This window comes from Apostichopus japonicus, chromosome 8, assembly GCF_037975245.1.
Source record: "Apostichopus japonicus isolate 1M-3 chromosome 8, ASM3797524v1, whole genome shotgun sequence".
In the NCBI taxonomy this organism is placed as follows: domain Eukaryota; kingdom Metazoa; phylum Echinodermata; class Holothuroidea; order Aspidochirotida; family Stichopodidae; genus Apostichopus; species Apostichopus japonicus.
The window spans coordinates 6,928,893-6,949,067 of NC_092568.1; the positions used below are offsets into that span (position 1 = coordinate 6,928,893).

Consider the following 20,175-nt stretch of genomic DNA (forward strand, 5'->3'; position numbering starts at 1 on the left):
TGGACATTGAAGAGCATGAAAGAAAGTACATGATGTGCAAATTTAGGCAATTTTGAAACCTTTCAAGAACAGCGGAACGAAAATTATTTACTGGTGAGTTAAAAAATCTGCATGGTCATGATAAAAAATAATAATTAGTTGACTGGATAGCCAACGTGCCAGCTATCCACATGGGTGGTAGGGTTTAGCTGGTGAGAACTTTAAAAGGGCTTCGGGAGACCGTATAGTCGCATTTGGTGATGTAAATTCATAGCAAGAAAATGGAAAGAAGTTTAACACACTGACCTCTTGCAACTTGCACAACGTAATCAGTCAGAACATGGAGCTATCTGTTTATAGCTCCATGGTCAGAACAACGTCAACTTGAACAACGCAATGGCTTCTTTATTGCTAGGAAACAGAAATAACACACAAAAGAATGATACTGTTGTAACAGTAAAGCAGCTCACTGTACAAAGAATCATACTTAACGTTATTACGTAATATTACACAATTGAAATTATTAGGGGTGTAATTAAACTGTCAGTATATTACACTTGTCAAGGACGAATGGTGTTGAATGACACCCATGAGTGCCATTGTGATTAAATCCGGTGAAAATTAAAAAAAAAAAAAATTTGGCTGAGTCATTAGATATGATAAACAATTTTTAGGCCTTTTACAAAAATAATGACTTAACATTGAACAATTAGATCAGGACCGCGTTGTTGATGTTTACACACGTACACACACATACACACATACGTATGTAGATAGACACATTCATACACGCATGCATAAACACACACACACATACACACCTACATACATTTTGTTTATAGTGTTGTGGTATAGTTAAATTGTAATGACATGCAGACATCTGCTTCAAAGTTGATTTGTACTATACTGCCCCAAAATGTCCAAGCTGTCAGAGCTATACTTTGCTATCGAATGTTCTTAATGAGCGGGTCCGCAAACTTTAAGGCGCCACAACCCAGGATTTTTAAAGAGGACTGGGCCATCATCAACCACATCCCACTGCTCATAATTGTTGCTCAGACTGCATTATTTTGACTATAGAATTGATGTTTCAAAGTCTCCGTCGGCAACTTGTGAAAAAAAAGGAGTGAAATTTTCCCATGTTTGAAAAGTTCCCGCGACCCACCAGGTTTTCCCAAAAGGGGAGGGAGGGGGGGGGATTATTATGCATGTGGAAAATATAGACGATAGTGAAAAACAAAACGAAACGGTTTTAATTGGTTTTTTTTAAACTATTATTATTACTCTTACGTTCATGAGAGAAAGACAACGCTGAATTCGGCTCCAGTTTTGAGACCGACTTGGCATCGGCTTTTCAAGCCCGAACCCCCCTCCCCCGTCCCCGTATGTACGCCCTGGTTGCCGACTTACGTTAACGTTGTCTAGTTTCTGCGTTGCACTACACTTCACAAAAACCGTCAAAGTTATTACTTTTGTAGAGTAGACAGGTTACACTATAACGTTATGACAAATTGACGAAAGTTGTCAAATTATCGACTTGCTGCGTTGAGCGTCTGTCTCTTCAGGACCACCGTACTTAATCTTTTGATACTACTCCAGCATATTATGCTATGAAAAATCGTTTCACCTTGACTATCACCGTTTAACCGTATAGACCTACGTTAGTGCGCATGTTTTTCCCTCTATTTCATCTCTCTCCACCCACCCACCTCTCTCTCTCATCTCTCACTCTATAGATAAAAGTTCAATGGACAGAAAAACAAGCATTGTAACAGACCGTTCAAAAATTGTGGCAGATTTTTTTTAAATGTTGAGTTTCCACAAATGGCGACAACGATGTGGCACGTTGGACCAGAGGGGAGCAATACTTTATCTCTGCAGACAAATTTCGAGTTAGACAGTCTTAAACTTAATTCTTCTTCTTATTCAACGGATGAATTTAGGTCATTACTGACAAGAACCGGTGATATTCTAGCTGGGATACATTTGGTTTTAGTTTGTAAGTATATAATTATATTTCTTTTTAAATGACTGTTACCTTCATTGAGTCTATTTGTGTTTACAAGGTTTTTTTTCGCTTTTGTTTTCTCCGTGTACCAGGGAGCCGTAATTGGCAGTTCTCTGTATGTTCTATATATTTCATCTTTAAGTATTCTAACACTTAGAACCGAGAAGAAAAAAAAAAGATCGGAGTAAATTACTTACTGCATTCATATACATATATATCAACGCTGTATAGCGAATCATGGTGTTCTTTATCAAACAAAAAACAATGTTTTAAGTATCATAATTAATTTTGTGTGGCACACTCAACAGTTTATAGGTTTGATGTAAAACAAAATAAACTTTACATCAAGAAAAAAAAAAGAAAAAAAAAAGGGAAATCGTGCATGATTTTAAGGAAAGGAAAAGTTTCACTATGATGTTATTGTTACTGATGACCGACCATGGTCTAATGACATTTTGACGCTTTCTTTGGCGGTATACAGGAATATAACTAAGAAGTGAAAATGCACAGTTACAACCCATGGAGAAGTAGTACCATTGTATGAAAGTATATATAATCTTGGTATAGGGTTATAAGCTACTTCCATACATGGTTGAAATTGGGTGCTGTTAGGGCTCCCAGATTAGCACGAGTACCGGAAGTCGACTGTACGCAGCTGCATTGTATAGTTCTCGTCTCATCAGGGAGTTGTTATAACAACTCCCTGGTCTCATATCGCTCTTAATTTTAATATACGACAGCTTAATATGCTTCATAGTTGTATCTCATAGAAGAGAAACTGTAAAGAGATTGCATTAACCTCGCGCTATACTAAGAATCGGCCAGTCGTTCCTTCTGAAGCGATTCAAATTCAGTTGTGTTCTTTTCGGTCATAAAGAAAGAAACCGTATTGGTAGGCAGCATGTATATATACTTAAGATTTATCTGTGCATTTCTGTTTCGTTTTTTTCTTTTGTTTCCTATATCCTGTGTTTTTTTTATTGATTAATTAATTTTTTGTGAATGATTTATATATTAATTTTTGTGAAGAAAATTTTCATGCTTGTCATTTATTGGATGGACAACATCATATTTTTAACTTGGCGTTCTACAAAATGTTGAATATTTCACGAACATTTGGGGGGGGGGGGGCGTGCAATAAACCATGAGCAAATCAAAATGAAACTTTCTGTTTGTGTTAAACTCGGGGTGGGGGGGGGGGGTGCAATAACCATGAGCAAATCAAAGTGGAACTTTCTGTTGGTGTTAAACTCGCAAAACTGTTTACGCTGAAACTATATTGGTAAACTATATTTACTTACCAATATATGTTTGACTTTGTTTATTTAAAAGTAGCGATAAATCTACCATTCAAACGTGCCAAGTAATTAAGGGATATTCCAGTGGCAGATAATGCTGTTTAAGTCTGTTTTAAGCTGTCAATGTTCTCTTGATGTGTTAACAAGTTAATCTAGATGCAACTTAGTTTTGTGTGGATAATGTTTTTACTATTCCCCTGTGTATAAGTCAATCCAGTCTTATTATAACAGAACGTTTTCTACTCAAGTGCCATATGATGCCATCGTTCATTTTGTTGTTGCCAGATTCATTAATAAAATATCCCAAATTTGAAGAAAACATAATAATAATATCTTCACCACACAGAATGCTATGAATATGCATAGTTTGAACCTAACTATGCAGACTTGCAATTTTCAGCGTTGTAATATTATAAACAATCACTTTCCCTAACGGGATATCCCTTAATTCATACTGATGTTACTGTAAGTTATACAATCTATAGGATACTACACTTCAGCTCAGACTATTTGATGAGAAGTGCAGCGATTGGTATAGGCTATAGTAACCAATGGCATTAGCTATATTGATCATTACTTCTAAACTGCCTTAAAGTTGTCACTGTGCTGCTATATGATGGTCCTAAAGGGTTGCCGTATAGTTCCTGTTATACAATACGTCAAAATGTTTTAATTGTTGAATTGTCAAGTTTATACAATCCACATGGCATCTTGACCCCCCAAAATGGAGGTCAATAGTCGAATTGCTGTTTTATATAACTTACCTCAACAACACGTCACAGACATTACCAGTTGTCGAGTTGCCAAGTTGGAACACTATAACCATGGAGCTATAAAGCTCCATGCTATAACATGCATCTCTTGACGAAAATAGTCACATTGTCTACATCACATTACATTATAGCAGGAAATATATCGAAAATCTCATTATAGCTAATTACCGTCAGAGTAATTGGCAAAAATTGATTGCTTAACAGGTGCACCTCTGTAGGAGGTACACAAACTTCCTTTCCTATTCATACTCGAGCCTCCTCCCATTGTTTAGGTATAGTGAATGGAAAAGTCCTTATGCCAAGATTAGATGAATGGAGAGTTGAAGATAAACAAGTAAATTAGAATTAGTCTCTACAAAAGAACCTAAACTGAGGAAGTCGCAGATATTGGTGCTGGAGTCATTGTCTGTATATACGGAAAGCTATCGATAAGTACATTTTTCTATTATAATCATATATATATACATACCAAAATCTAGGTAAAAAGAAAAGAATTTTTATGTAATATTAAGAACTTTCATATTTTGGAAACAGAAATAAGAGAAGGGCAAATACACGTATGCAATATAGGGAGAGACGGGTATCATGTTGAAATGCAATAAAACTTTACATTTTGTGAAGTTGTTTTATTGTATATTTAAAACACATTTTATTAAGGAAGAATTATATAGGTCAGATGTGTTATGTCATAAATTAATAAACCATCATAGGAACATGAATGCTTAATATATGTTATCATATTTGCGACTTTATTAGTCAAGCAAATAACACAATTATCAGCAGTTTTGACTGACTGATCACTCTTGTTTTTAACAAGTCTCTGGTTGTAATTTGCAAACCAATTTTTTACAGAACATATATATATATATATTTTACAGAACAGTCAGGTAATGTTATTTAAAACAAAAACTGGATCAAAAATTTCTTTTTGTAATGACGAAAATGCAATCACACTCTAATTGTTATTTGTTTTGTTAGTTTTTTTGTCGCTATGATAAATCACAAAACTATCATACGTCGTTACTTGCACGTGCCCCAAGTTTAGTGACAAAGTTTCGACAGGGATGAGATGAATAAAAAACAAATCTTTATATTCGTAGTTAGTTTAAAGTATTACTTTAAGTTTATTGTAAATTACATATTTTAAGCTTCATTTCTCTTGATGAGACAGTCAATATCACCTTATCAATCAAACAAACAAACAAAGGGACAGGCATATATATACATAAAAAAGTAAATAAATAATTCAACCAAACAAGTCAAGCTTGATAATAGTCGCTCAATTCCTGCAATGGATTATAATATTCATTGCATTAAATTTCAGAAATTATTGACGAAAACGGTCGACAAATGACTTTATGAACATTACAATCACCGTGATTTATTGCATGAATGGGCGATTTGATGACAAACTGTCTAACATATTACAAGAGTGGAATTTAATTCCAAGCAATTTGTAGAAGAACGTTATTTTGTACAGTCAATTCATGCAGGATTGATGGTTTTTATTAACGTACTTTCCGCTTAAAATTGACAGTTATCAGAAATTATTCGTACACTCTGTAATTATTAATATGGACACCTTTCCAGATTTACGACATGTAAGATTACTTTTATGAAGTAACCTTCCACTTTTGAAATTTAAGTGGTATATATCATTAGGAAACAGAGTATTAGTGAATGTTAAACTCAGTCAGGGTTCTGATTCTCCAGAAAAGGGGTCCGGGTTAAAAAGATCATTTGCAAAATACTGTACTATATAGTGAAAAGCCTTCTTGGGTGAAGTGACTCAAATTGACTCGGACAGATTGTTTTACTTCACCAATGTTTGACTCAAAGTGGTGACTTGGTTTGGTCAATAACTGACTCGAGTTGCCCCACGCAAACTTTTTCCACTTGACTACTGTGAGACTAGGCCATGCTCAACGTTACTTATGGTGCGTCAACTATACTGACTCAAATTGACTCGGAAAGACCTCTCTTTTTTTACCTCACTAATGTTTGACTCAGAGCGACTCATATAGTGACTTGATTGGTTCAACTATACTGACTCGAGTTGACCCGAACAGACTTTTTGACTTAACTATAATACTCAACAAAGATCACAGTTGACTTAATCACAGTTGACTTAACTATATTTGAGAGTCGAGTCAAGGGCTATACTCAGTACAACCATGACTATTCGAAAGATCGAATATGGCAGGTATAACAATCACTAGACCTCATATATTCTTCAAATACATGGTAGGCGCGTAGCCAAGGGGGAGGGGGGGGGCGAAGGGGGCGGTATTTTTTATGACATCGCTAGTAATTTCAAAATAGAAAATGATTAGATGCAACTTACAAGGCCTGGGAAGTGTGTCATTTCCAGCGATCTAGGAGACATTTTCGGCCAACATTTTCTTGTACGCTTCGCGCAAATACATGGTGGCGCTACGGTTAGATATAGTTTGCCTACAGGCTTCGCCCGTCCCTTGGCAAATTCCTCGCTATCGCCTGATCCATGGTGATTAAAATTAGAACATAATTCAATTTTGTTTATTTTGTTATATATGACACAAGAAAAAAAATTAACATTACTGTGAAAGTGGTGTGAAGTCTTGACAGTATTCACTTTCATTTTTCTTCACATTTCACTGTAGGTTGGAAAATGTCTGTCATGGGGAATATAACCTTCTCTTGCTTGCAGTTTGTACGTGTCTCAGGAGCGACGTGGGGCCGGTGGGAGGGGGTGGGGTGGTTAGGATTGATGGAGCAAGGATGTCGGAGGTATCCTTTTTCCAGCCCTAAAGTTTGAGGGGAATATATATTTGACTAGGTATTTTAATACATATATAATGATCTGTAATGCACATCCACAGGTATTTTAACCACAGTGGGAAATTTGCTGATCATCATTCTCTCCAAGAAAGATTGGCGATCTTTTAAACCAATCGATAAATTGATTGTAAACATCGCGGTATCCGACCTACTGACTGGCCTTTTCGGTTATCCGTTGCCGATGTTATCGAGTTTTAGACACCGCGTAAGTTCTATATGTGCACCAACACTGAAAATAGCCACACCGAATAGCACCGTTTTATGCACTAAGTGTGATAACATATGGTTAATGTAAGGGTTTAATGTTTGACCTAAAAGGGATATTCCGTTGACTGGTGTTGATTGCATTTATAGCAAAAATGTTGCATATTTCTGCATGTGTTGGGCAATTTTTATGTGATGGGTAATGTTATGGGGGTTTCAATTAACAGTAAAGGATATTTTTTTTCACTTGTAAGATAAACTTTATGTATCCTTTGTATGCAAAAATTCGCGGTATTTGGATTTGACTAATTTGACAAATTCTGCCCAACTCAGTCCAAATATGTTCGAAAGCTACATCAACTCATGTTAAGTACAGCCCTGATTCCCTGTCGCTCCCAAATCTCACCTTTAAGAGGCAATGTGCTTCACTCGGGGTAGAGGGGAGGAAGGGGGGGGGGAGGAGGTATCGGTGTCTTGTCTTGCACCATTTGCGTGAGCTCCGGCCCAAAAATGGCCAACCAAATTTCAATTGGGACAGTTTCAGTTATCACATTGAAGTCTACTCATTTAGTTCAAAGTGTTTCCTTACCAGCTGTTATCATAAAATACTTTGCATGTGCAATAGAGTTGGGTCATGGGAGTGACGGGGTAGTGCCAATGTCGTGAGTATGCACCCCCCCCCCCCCAACTCCCTTCAGTTGGGAAAAACATTCAGTCGGTGGATTTTTGTATTCATTCGGAGAAGAAAACGACCACTCCTTGCGTTTAGACCTCATTATATATAGACCTTTTAATTAATATGCTTCATATAGTACACAGATTTACTTCTAAAACTTTAGATCAATTGCCACCCACCCTCACCCTATCCGATACCTACATGGGGCCACATCATCTATTTTGTATACAAATCCTCGACCTGACGCTGTCTCTTCCGTAAATAGTCCTTTCCGCTATTTAAATCGACCACTCGGATTTTGTTACCACCCCCCCCCAACCCCACCGTTTAAATCAGGCTGTTGAAGTCACTGAATACTGTCAGTCATAATATATAAGGATTAAAGTGACTTTCTATTTAGATTTTATAACCACACACGGTATATATATTGTGACATATCTCTGCGAGTTTGTAGTTGTTGACGTAAGATGTTACAGAACCTTCACGCGACCTCTCTCTACAAGTGCGAAATGTTTACACGTGCACTAAATACATTGTATTGAGTGCTGTAACTTGCACGCGTTAATATCGAATACCTTAAAGTTTTAATGACGTAAACTCAATCTAATTAGAGGCCACATTAAGGCGGCAGACCTTGTTGCGATGTCGTTGTGTGTGTATGCGTGTTTGTATGTGCTACCTACGAATTTAAGGTTCGTCTTCATTGGTTCTTACTATTGTCTTCCTTTCTGAATGCGAATATATCATTTCGTCCCTTCATTAAAACTGCATAAAAGGCTTCTGTAACGCTTTCCACGTAAAGAGTAATCGTGAAATAATAAAGTGAAGCCTAGGGGGAATAATTCAACAAATAGAAATGCCTTTAACTTTAGGGCTTCGATGAGCCTAATGAAATCGTTTGCAGAATGTATTCTCTGGCAAAATTACCGAAGCTTAAAAGTGCCAACAATATAAGAGAAACTTTGCCCCATAAGTTGACATTTTTCAGTCAATTGTTTAGATAACAAGATAGTATCTTATCAAAAATCAGAAAATAATGTTGGATTGCTCAGTTGCTTTTTAACTGAGCAATTGAACAATTTTCTGCAGAATGCGTAATGGACAGTTTATCATATCTTGTCAACTCAACATTTTTCTGCAAAATGTTCAGTTGTTCACTTCATTCAAACTGAGCAATTGTACCATTTTCTTCAAAATGTTTCATTGACAACTTATCGTATCTCGTCAATTCAAACATTGTAAGCTTCAAAACGTTAAGCTTCCGTACAAAATACTGACTTTCCTTTGATCAACTTATCGTCTAGGCTGCTCAATGTTTGTTTCGGCAAACGTGTCGTTGCCAGACGTTATAAGTTAATCGCTCCGATTCGATGCAAACAAGTTTGGAGGGTGTCTTACTTTTTGACTAATTACAGCTCTCTGTTGAGAAATACAAAGGAGCTGTTTTAAGCTTTCATTAGAGAAAACAGATAAAATGCACAAAAATATGAATAAGACACAATTGTTTTTTTTTTTAGATTTTTATTTTATTTTCTCGTTATGGTTTTCTTATTGTTGTTGACTGTAAAAATGTGATCTTTTTATATTTATTAATACTGTCATTTCAGTGGGACTTTGGTCCAGTCGGTTGCACCTGGTATTCCTTCCTCGCTTTCACCGGTGGTACCGTTAGTATGGTCTCGATCTCGTTCGTGGCTATTTTTCGTTACATCAAAATAAGTCAATGTACTTCAGGTAAATAAATTGTTGTTAATCTACGCTGTGAGTAACCCATCATCTTGAAGACCATAAGTAATTTTCCCTTCCACTTTCACCTCCACCTCCCCACCTCGACCCTATCCAGAAATTGCTAGAATGACGATCGGAAACAGTCACCGACATTTAACTTTTTTATGCTCATTATAATGCCACTCTCAGAAAATTTAAATGCACATGGAGACGAACTTCTCTATAAGCTCCCCCCCCCCCCCCTCCCGCCCAATCTCTGGGAATGTGCCGCAGTATACTTTGTTAAGTTGTTAACTCCATTTAAGCAATTTAGTAATCTTTAAGATTCTTTTAGCCAGCTAAAATCTATATCCGAGCATAACATATAACCTTTAGAAAGAAGAGCAAATTGTGGACGCATTAAGTATATAATTTTGATAATCATTTAGAAGGTTAAATTGACTCTATGTTAGCGGAAACATTAGCGGAAGTTGTCTGTGCATAGCTGAGTACCGTATTCACTGTACTACGTGGACGCCCTGAAGAGACAAGTGTGGTTGTATTAAATATACAATTTATAATCCGTAAGTATTCATGCCTGGGCTTAATTATTCATGTTATCCCCATAGCAATGCAATAGTATGTGTAATGTGGAGAAGACAGAGACATACAAAGCAAAGCTAACACGAGTCGCTAATTATAATGTAATATAATGTAATGATGCATACCAGATGATGCATAAAATTCGGCATGAGAGAATGAGACTGAAAAACATATACATACAGAGGAAGGATGAAGATAGCTTATATATATATATATATATATATATATATATATATATATATATATATATATATATATATATATATATATATATATATATATATATATATATATATATATATATATATATATATATATATATATATATATATATATATATATATATATATATATATATTGGAGAGATAGAAGTTTAGCTCAAACTGTCACAATACTAATAATAGCAGGTGAAGACTCGGAACCTTGGGATAGTTGGGAGAGGAGGAAACATACAAGGTTTGTTCATTGTCGCCCATTTTATTCAACATTTATGTTGAGGCGATGATGCTATAGGCATGTGCATGAGGATCAAGTATAGAGGGAATCAAAGATTACCTAATCCAACAGTAAATGAGAAGTTATAGCTGCAAGAAGGGAAAGATGGTTATTTATGAAATTCCATATTGAAAAAAAAGAGTCAAATTGCTAGAAAAACAAGAAGAAAACAAAATTTGTTTTACATTTGCCCTGATCAAAGTTTGGTGTAGATGGGAGTGAATAACCGAATGTCAAATTACCTTCATATGAGATTTCGCTTTTGTTATTTTTGCTCTCTTTCCTCTCTCCACCTCCACCTCTCTCTCCACCCACCTCTCTCTCTCTCTCTCTCTCTCTCTAGAACACCAACGTTCCTTTAATAGAAATATTTCATTCGCCATCGCCTTTTCCTGGATTTACGCTATAGCCTGGTCAGCCTTCCCGTTAATTGGTTGGGGAAGGTAAGTGTACTATGTACCTCTGGACCTACCTGTCAGAAAATGATAAAATTACGTCACTATATATAAGTAAAAAAAAAAAATCCAGAATGTTTATAAAATGACGTCGAGATATTTCACAGCCATAGTTAGCCAGTATCCATATGAGTATTTGACTGTCGTATTATGGGTATTTGACTGTCGTCTGTATTTGAAGTCGCAGCGAGGTAAGAGACTTGGAATATATATATATATATAGCCTATATAGAGAGACATGGCATTTTGTAAATATCAAAAAGATGAAAAAGAGCATTTTTATCTGAGAAAGATGATCCGCGTTACAGCCTCATTTCTGTTGTACAATGTGAAGACGTTTCAGATGAGATGAAAGTTGTTTCACCCAAATATTGTTACAGTAAAGGAAAACTAAGAGTGTAGTATTAGTAACTTTTACAGTGTTTTAAGTCTGTTTTTTTTCTTTTACGGAACAAAATAATGACTTTTTATGGTGGTTTCCAATAGTCTTTGAGATGTGAGAACATTTACATCAATTCGAAACTTGCACGGTACGGTGTCTTTATAAATATCCTGCAAAGCTCCTTCAAGATATAGGTTCAATAAATTGACATGGTGACACAAAAGATTAACCAAATGTGGGAAACAGGGAAGGGAACAAAAGGCAAACAAGACAGATAAATTCTTAACTCATGAATAGGAAGCATCCGAATGGAGGAAAGACCTAGGACCTCAGGAAAAAAATGACCTAAGCCTACCATGAGGGAATCCCCAGACCTGTTATGAACCTCTTATCCACCCCTCCTCCCCTATAGTCACCGGGTTTCCTTTATAGAGGGTACCCTCTCTTGTACGAAACATGCGCGTGAGTTGGTTGTCAAGATCAATTCCGTTTGAATACCTTTAATTACCTATAGTACCAAGCCTTGTGGCTAGGTTTGAATTAATAATGCGAGCAGTAAAATGAATACCTCTATGCCTTGAAAAGAATACTGCATGGTGTGTAAAAAGAGGAAACAAAAGTACAGAAAGGGAATAAATTGATGGAGGCCAAATTAGAAAGATCGTGTGCTCATTTACACAACACAATGGAGTACCAACAAAGAAGATTTTAGAGCCGGAGATCGATTAAGCTGTGATTATAATGGAATCCATACATGACGCTCTTAATTGGTCACAAATGTATAAATAAACGCAATTGCAAAACAAAAGAAGAAAAGAAACAGAACCGCAATTAAAGCACTGAAGTAAGCGATATAATAATAAGCAGGTGCGTATCCAGGGGGGGCGTTGGGGGCGCGCGCCCCCCGGGTAAGGAAAAGAGGAGAGAAAAAAAAGAGAAGAAAAAAGAGGGGAAAAAAGAGGGGAAAAAAAGAAAAGGAGGAGAGAAAGGAAGGGAAAAGAAAAAGAAAAAAAAAGAAAAAGGAGAAAAGGAGGGAGTAAAAGAGAGCCAAGACCTCGGGAAGAGAAAGAGGAACAGTCAGAGTTAAAGCGCTGATCCTTATTATATACACAGGGTAGCCAGTGACAGATCAAGGATTACGGAGGGGGTGTGCGCCCTACCCTACCCCTTACACCGACAACTCCATTTTTGACGTTTCCATTTTTCCTCTCTCACTAATGTATCTATATAAATACTATATATGGTCTATCATAACGCGTGTGTGTGTATGGACGCCTTAAACAATTGTATAAATTGTAGTACAATTGTGCTATATGGAACCAACTGTGGCTGGTCTTGAACTCGACCGCGTCGTCGGGGAACATGACGCATTTCGGGAAGGGGGCGACCGCCCCCCCCCCCGTGCAAATTTTCTTTATGACATCGCTAGTAATTTCAAAATAGACAATGCTTAGATGCAACTAACAAGGCCTGGGAAGTGTCATTTCCAGCGATCTGGGAGGCTTTTTCGGCCAAAATTTTTCTTGTACGCTTCGCGCCAACCCATGGTGGCGCTTCGCTTAGATAGTTTGCCTACAGGCTTCGCCCCTCCCTTGGCAATTACTCGCTACACGCCTGTTCGAATTTGTAAAGCAAAGAGCAGATATAAGATCATATCAGTGAGCATTGAAATGCATGTTCCACGATGAACAGCCTCAAAAAACTGTTTATGTGTTAATCAAAGGCGTAGGAGCCAAATTGGATTTGGGGCTGTAACGACTTGCCCGAAGAAAAACCGAAATTTTTCGCGCGCCTCGCGCGCGTTCAACATATCGATGCCAATATCAGCCCCGCCTTCTACGGGACCTACGCCTATGTGTGTAGTGTTCGGTTTCGATATACATGATATCGGAAATATCTGCTATTTTTCATTCCCTTCAACGAAGTTTTATAATAGCCATTATAAGAGGTTTTAATATTTCTACACCAAGAAATTAACTGTGTCGGAATTTTCGAAAATTTCCTCACCAACATTCTTCATCATACTTTCTTCTACTCGTGCAATTTTGACCTGTCTATTAGGGGTTCAAGGAGGTTTTTCTATATTGGTTGTCCATAGATTGAATTTTGTGCAACATCATGGGTATGTTTTGAAGTGATTCTTATTCACGAGAAATGTGAATTTTCCGATTCTCAACAAATAATCGGCTTAAAACCTTGAAAAGTGGGGCTTTCGGATATTGTGGGCGGTGACGTAGAATCACCTACAAAAGCAATGATCCATAGGACATGCAATGAGGTCAAACATGATGTGTGACTGGTTACAATCTTCAAAAAGGTTATGGATGGAAAAAAACTTTTGGGATATACTTGGTTCTCAGGCAAAAGTGTACATCTGGTTGGTCATTTTCAAGCCCGAGAAGTGCCATTTCCGGTGATCTGGGGGGTATCAAAACCAGAAATTTTCTTGTACGCTCCGCGCCAACCGATGGTGGCGCTCCGCTTAGATGGTAATTCGCGCCCCCCGGGTTAGAAAATCCTGGATACGCGCCTGATAAGGGGGGGTGGGGACGCCATCACGTGCCCCGGGGCATAATTTTCCCGGGATTTGAGCTGGCTCTCGACCTCACTTATTGTAACATAAATAATATATAACGTTTTTGACTTCTTGTGTGTGCGTGTGGTTGAGTGAGTGTGCGTGTATGTGTGCGTGCGTGTGTGTGTGCGCGCGCGCGCGTGTGTGGGAATAACTATGTTGGTAAGTTGTTTCCCACAAGCATCTCTATCACAATTACCAATGATAGTCAATGTCTCCTTTAAGGTTTCTTTTTTTCGTCAAGATAGGTCATTTTCTAATTGTAGGCTTAAACAAAAATCTTTACTTAATTTAGAGCAAGTAGGCTACACAAGTTGACCTGTATAACAAAACCATTGAAGAAGCAAAATTAGTTTCTAATGTTTAATTTTTAATGCCCATTGCAGGGGTTATGCTGAGGGGTCGGGGCTATTCTGCAAGGGTGATGGAATAATATTAGCTCTATTTACAGATAAAAAAAATGAATTCATTATTTACAATTCATTGTTCGAAGATCTGGTTTAACTTGACGAAATGTATCACAAAATATTACCTCAACGCCAGAACATACCCATCACACTCCATAACAGTATTTATATGTTTAAAAAGAGAAGTTTCCTCAAACCCTTGTGTGTAGGGTTCATCCACATAGAGTGACGTCACATAGTGGCACCGCCTATCCCAAACTTCATTGGTATCTCTTCTCCAATGGCTAGATACACCCTGGAACCATTTCACACCTCCTGTACAGTGGACTGGACCAGTGTGTTACCAGGTGACCGGATCTATATCGTAACTATCATTGTCGCAGTGCTCGTGCTTCCTTTAGGTCTAATCATTACCTGTTACATCGCCATCGCCCGGAAGTTATACCGCCACCAATTGCAGCTTAGACAGAGGCGAAATCGAAATCACTCAACATTCATTCAATTCAGAAATGAAAACCGTCTTATTGTGGTAAGTGTTTGCATTTGCTAAACTATGGGTGTTTTAGAACGAGCAACTTGCTTAGTCTCAGTGGGGAATGACGCTTTGGAGGGGTAAGGTTGGGCCTGAGGGGGACAAGAGGTTTGCACCTCTGTTATCCAAATCTGTTCAGAACCTTCCAAAGTAACTATTTCTGATTGCTAAGTCCGCTTAAACGAAACGTAATTGATATGATATGATGTGATGTGATATGATGAACAACTTTTTAAATTATAACACACGTTTGTTTCCGTGCATTCCTTTCATTTGACAGACGTTTCTTATGCACCCCTATAAATATCGCTATTTAGTTATTAATTTCGGTATATATACCGATACTTATCCTGCCCACTCTCTCCCACTTATCCTTGGAAGTTCCCACACTATGCAGTGTTGGTGTATTTTGGGCAGACTGATGTTACTAATTCGATCTCTTCCTGTGTTTTTGCATTGTTTTTCTTGTATATCATTCAGACTGCGCTGGTTGTGACAAGCTGTTGCCTGATCACTTGGACGCCATACGCCATCGCCTCTGTGATTCTTATCGCTATCGGTGACAATGCGAACCTCTCAGCGCCTGTTTCATTCTTCCCAGCTATGTTCGCAAAGACCTCTACAATCTACAACCCGATCATTTACTTTATTTTGAATAAAAACTTTCGTAAAGACGCCATAAAGATGCTTTGCCGTTGCGGATGTAAACTGTTTCATTTTAACGTCAACATTAGGGAGGAATGGTGTGAAAATCATTCGGGTGGTATCAAGATAATCATCAGCGGTAGAAGGGTCAACTATCGAGTCGTCTGTGGTCACCCCATATGCCGCCAAGTAAGAAGAGCGGAGAGTAGCGAGGGAGATGCCATACCTATGAGGGATCTGCAAAAGGTTTCCATAAAACATTGTCAAGTTTGTGAAGACAACCCAGAGGTGTCGACACCAAACAGTCTTTTAAAACGGCCGGTCCGGTCCGTCTCAGCTCACGTGGTGAGTTGCGCAAAGGCACGTGAGCCTCGCCATGAGGAGGCTCACGCCTCGGGAACATACTCCTTATCTTTGATATCACCGAATGATTTACCTGGACAACCTTCACGTACATCATTGGAAAAACGCACATCATTTCGGAGATTACCGCGATCTGCTACCCCGACAGTGCCCGGTCTAACGTTTCTGCCGTCAACGTCATTAAGAAACTCACACATACACACACAAGAAACAAACACAAAGTGAGCAGATTAATATCCTTATTTGGAGGAGGCCGAGTAAAAATGTCCCCACTGACCTTCGAGAGGAAGGGGGAAGGGAAGGGGTCATGTCGCACATCTATCGTAGTTCGGGGGACAATGGTCCTATCGGAGGATGTTTGTACATTTAGTCGAGGAAGAATAAGACCACTCCTCAGGCTGAAACGGGCCTGTAGCTTACCCCCTCCCCACCCCTCTTCGCTTCAACCTCACGCAAACATTGTAGAGTATTTATCACCACAACCTTGCGCTTAGAGCGAATTTATAGTCTCAATATGCCTCTGAATCCCACTGCACCATTGTTTCAACTGGGGGAGGATCCCTTAGAAATCCGATTCAGTAAGGCAAAGGTCCACACCCCCTTCTGTAAAATCGTCATAAATAGTAACATCTTGCTCTTCCATAAAGCTCCATGACCATTGCCTGCATCAGTCGGGAGAGCTTTATTTTCCAGATATGCTACTCTATTTATTCTACGTGTACTTTTACAATAGACCCGGATCTAATCTCATGATCCTATTAGGAGATCGCATTACCAGTGAACCATACTGTACCATGCCTTGATCCGGGAGCATTTACACTTAGCTCGTACTCTGGTCCTCCCCTGTACACGGCGAGTGCTTAAGCGGAAGGGGCTTCCACACCTATTGCGAAAGACCAGCTCACGAGCGTGCGCACTAAATGTATAAAACTTTTCTGAGGCTGAACGAACGTAAACACAAACAGGTTGTGTTTATCATAACATACATTGTTGTGTTGTATTGTATTCAATCGAATCAGTACGCTACAAGTATTGTACGGTACTTAACTGCAGAAAGAAAGCTATAGACCTAGCATAAGTATTCTACATCTCGACTCCAACATTAAGATCTCGGGTCACTGTTGATCCTACGGCACTTACACAACACGCTTGATCTCGTGTTCTGGGTCTGATCCTTCCCCCTTGCCTAGATCAAAATCGGAGGCCCAGATCCGGATCTGATCTGCATATAGACTACAAACATTTGGGGTACCTTAATGCATGGGGGGGGGGGGTGGGGGATTGACCCCGACAGAAATCCGGCACTGCACATATTTCAAAAAACCACCGATATCCTCCGTCTGTTATAATTATTTGGGTGACATGTCTTTCGAGTGTCGAAATTCCCAGTGGCGGAGCTAGGGGTATTGGTCAGGAGGGGCGAGAATGTTCTGTAGGGGCGCCATCGACTCTATCAGAGCTATATACGGCTCTGGACACTATCTAAGCGGAGCGCCACCACCGGTTGGCGCGTCACTGCGTACACAAAATTTTTGAGTAAAGATACTCCCTAGATCGCCGGAAGTGACCCTTTCCGGGCCTTGCTAATTTGCAGATAAACGAAGAAAAAATAGGTGTCGTCGCCAAATTACACCAACAAAATGTGACAAATTTCAATAAGTAGACGAGAGAGCAATAAAAAAGTCAATAATCACGAATAAGTAAAAAGTGGTAAAGAGCTGAAAAGGGCGCCAGCAGTCCATTTGAGTCCGTCAGGAGGGGCATCCGCATCCGTATGGACGCTCCGCCACTGGAACTTCCATGTAGAAAAATTCATACAAATTGCAAATCTTACTCTTGAATGTGTAGACAATGTTTGCAGCGGTAAGCTCCCCCCAGCTTCCCCCTCCCCTTACAATAAACACGCACAGGTTCATAACCTTTTGACCTTTCAAATTTATTTCAAGCTATTATTATTAGTCCTTTTGGCGGAAATTAAAAATAAATAAATGTATCTTCATGTCTTTTTTTTCTCAAAACATATGTTTATAACTTTCTAACATTGTTACAAACTATTTCTGCTAAGAAGGACCGTGTACCGCCTTGGTTTGTAAACTCTTAACTCGATCACTTCAAAAGCAAAGCCATCATGTGCAGACTCACTTTGTACGGCTGGATAGCTTCTTTATGCATTTTCTTGGTGTAAAGTTTTATGCGATACACTTTGCCATTTTAAACAATGATATTTACTTGTTTTCACCATACGTTCATGTATGTTAAGAAATGTTAGCTTGTTTTACGATATTTTGGCGGAAACAGATTGCAATAGAAAACGGAAGACACCAAATATTGAGTTGACATTTATTGAATTCGTTATGATTTAAAAAAAAATATATATGTTTGACACTGAGAACTGACGGAGATTAATACCTGTGTTTATCGTTAATTTTCCTTCATAATCTCTAAACGGTTACATCGATTCGAGAGGAATATGCCTAATTGGTACCTACATAACTTGTTTAGCTTTCCATAACTGTGATGACCACCCCCCCATATATATATATATATATATATATATATATATATATATATATATATATATATATATATATATATATATATATATATATATATATATATATATATATATATATATTTAAATGTTATATTAAGAAGCTTGAATATTTTAGACTAAGCATTTTCAAAACCCATGCATCTCCATTAAAGAAATTTTAAAAAAGCCCATTGTAATAAATAAAAGATATACATACAAACATTAAAGCACATGTGGCTCGATGATGTAACATTTGAGCTTGGTCAAGTCTTTAAACTTAAATTGTGTGTAAAGAGCATTAAATCTGTGTTATCTCACTAATAGAATACAGATTTTCTTTGACATTTTATCTTCATCACTTGTGGGCCACGATATTGCTCACGATCTGATCGCCTGCAGAAGGATCCAAAGTGAAATGCAAACGTATGATGAAATATGGCCTTGAACACACGGCACAAGTGAAATCGTAGGACCAAGTGTGAAAGCACCCCCCCCCCCCCCAAACAACGCACGAAGCCTCCGACTGGCATACCCTACCCACCATGTACATGGTAACTAATGGATTATGGCTCTTACAAGTGTCCATACGATGACCTTTAGAGTTTGGGTTACAAGATAAGTTCAGAATACTAAACACTATTCCTTCAAACGGTTCGCTCGCAATAATATTCACATTAAAAAAAAAACCCAAATCAATGATAATAGCCTATATGAAAATATGCCAAAGCAATCACGTTAGAAGAAATAGTTACAATGATTATATATATATATATATATATATATATATATATAAATATATATATAAATATATAATTTTTGTTATAATAAATGAGGTCTTGCATAGTTAATGGCAGAAAAATGTTTTGCAAAAGTATCATTATAATTATGACTGTTTCTTTAATTTTTTATATTTCTTCGTAGGTTCATAGGCTAATTTATTCAATAGCCTATAGCTGTATACATGATTTCAATGACATATATACGGTTGTATTATATCGTGCAACGGGAGAATTCAGTCAGCCTTGAGAAATCACGCAAAGAGAATACAACATCACAACTATATATACAGTATTCAATAGGAGTATTTTCTGAAATCTACGAACTTATGTATTCACAACGTTAAATTATAGAACAATCGATAATAAATTCAGAATACAATAAACCACTGTTGTCCACATTTTTCTCATTTTAAACATAGTCTTGATAATATATATTATGCAATACGTCCTACATTTTAACGAAATTAGGTAGAAAATGTCAGAATAACAGAATCTGACTATGAACTGATATGTATGATAAATTTGCAAACAAAAAGTGTGCTTTTAAAGGAGACACAAATTGCCCAAATATCATTTTTTTTTATTTGGCATATAAAATTACTGTCATGAACAGCTTCCCCAAACCGTTTAACAAAAATCTTATTCCAGTTGGGAGATATTTATCACGGATTATGATTCATTCACACACAAGGCTTGGTCAAGTCTAATTATGACATTATCGAGACACACGTTCTTCAAGATATATATATATATATATATATATATATATATATATATATATATATATATATATATTTTAGAGTTACTACAATGAATATTGCCTGTGGTGGAGATGGTATCGGTGATGTGGCCGAGTGGATAAAGACGGTGGCATTTGTAGCAATGAGGCTTAGTAATCGGGAGGTTCCGGGTTCGATACCCGGCCGGGTCATAGTAAGGTG

The 20,175-nt window shown here is 37.7% G+C and overlaps 2 protein-coding genes across 2 annotated transcripts in view; one reads left to right on the forward strand and one right to left on the reverse strand.

Annotated features, from left to right (window-relative positions):
- On the forward strand, positions 1-18,464 carry LOC139972136 (opsin-5-like). The gene is made up of 7 exons (XM_071979101.1): positions 1-93; positions 1,716-1,978; positions 6,920-7,083; positions 9,366-9,492; positions 10,907-11,006; positions 14,671-14,911; positions 15,395-18,464. Exons 2-7 carry the CDS (start codon positions 1,804-1,806, stop codon positions 16,145-16,147), a joined length of 1,560 nt encoding a protein of 519 aa, XP_071835202.1. The 5' UTR covers positions 1-93; positions 1,716-1,803; the 3' UTR covers positions 16,148-18,464.
- Positions 10,432-20,175, reverse strand: part of LOC139972138 (galactosylgalactosylxylosylprotein 3-beta-glucuronosyltransferase 1-like) — a 23,946-nt gene continuing 14,202 nt past the window's right edge. Inside the window, exon 4 of the mRNA XM_071979105.1 lies at positions 10,432-11,035. Within this exon, the coding sequence (XP_071835206.1) occupies positions 10,967-11,035 (69 nt within the window). The 3' untranslated portion in view covers positions 10,432-10,966. The remainder of the gene's footprint in view (positions 11,036-20,175) is intronic.

What these genes read in the sequence shown, in the direction of transcription:
- LOC139972136 (XM_071979101.1), top strand. Translation starts at nt 1,804, where the DNA reads ATGGCGACAACGATGTGGCACGTTGGACCAGAGGGGAGCAATACTTTA. An exon ending in TATCGAGTTTTAGACACCGC is followed by an intron (nt 7,084 to 9,365) that starts GTAAGTTCTATA and finishes CTGTCATTTCAG; the next exon opens with TGGGACTTTGGTCCAGTCGG. An exon ending in CCGTTAATTGGTTGGGGAAG is followed by an intron (nt 11,007 to 14,670) that starts GTAAGTGTACTA and finishes TCCAATGGCTAG; the next exon opens with ATACACCCTGGAACCATTTC.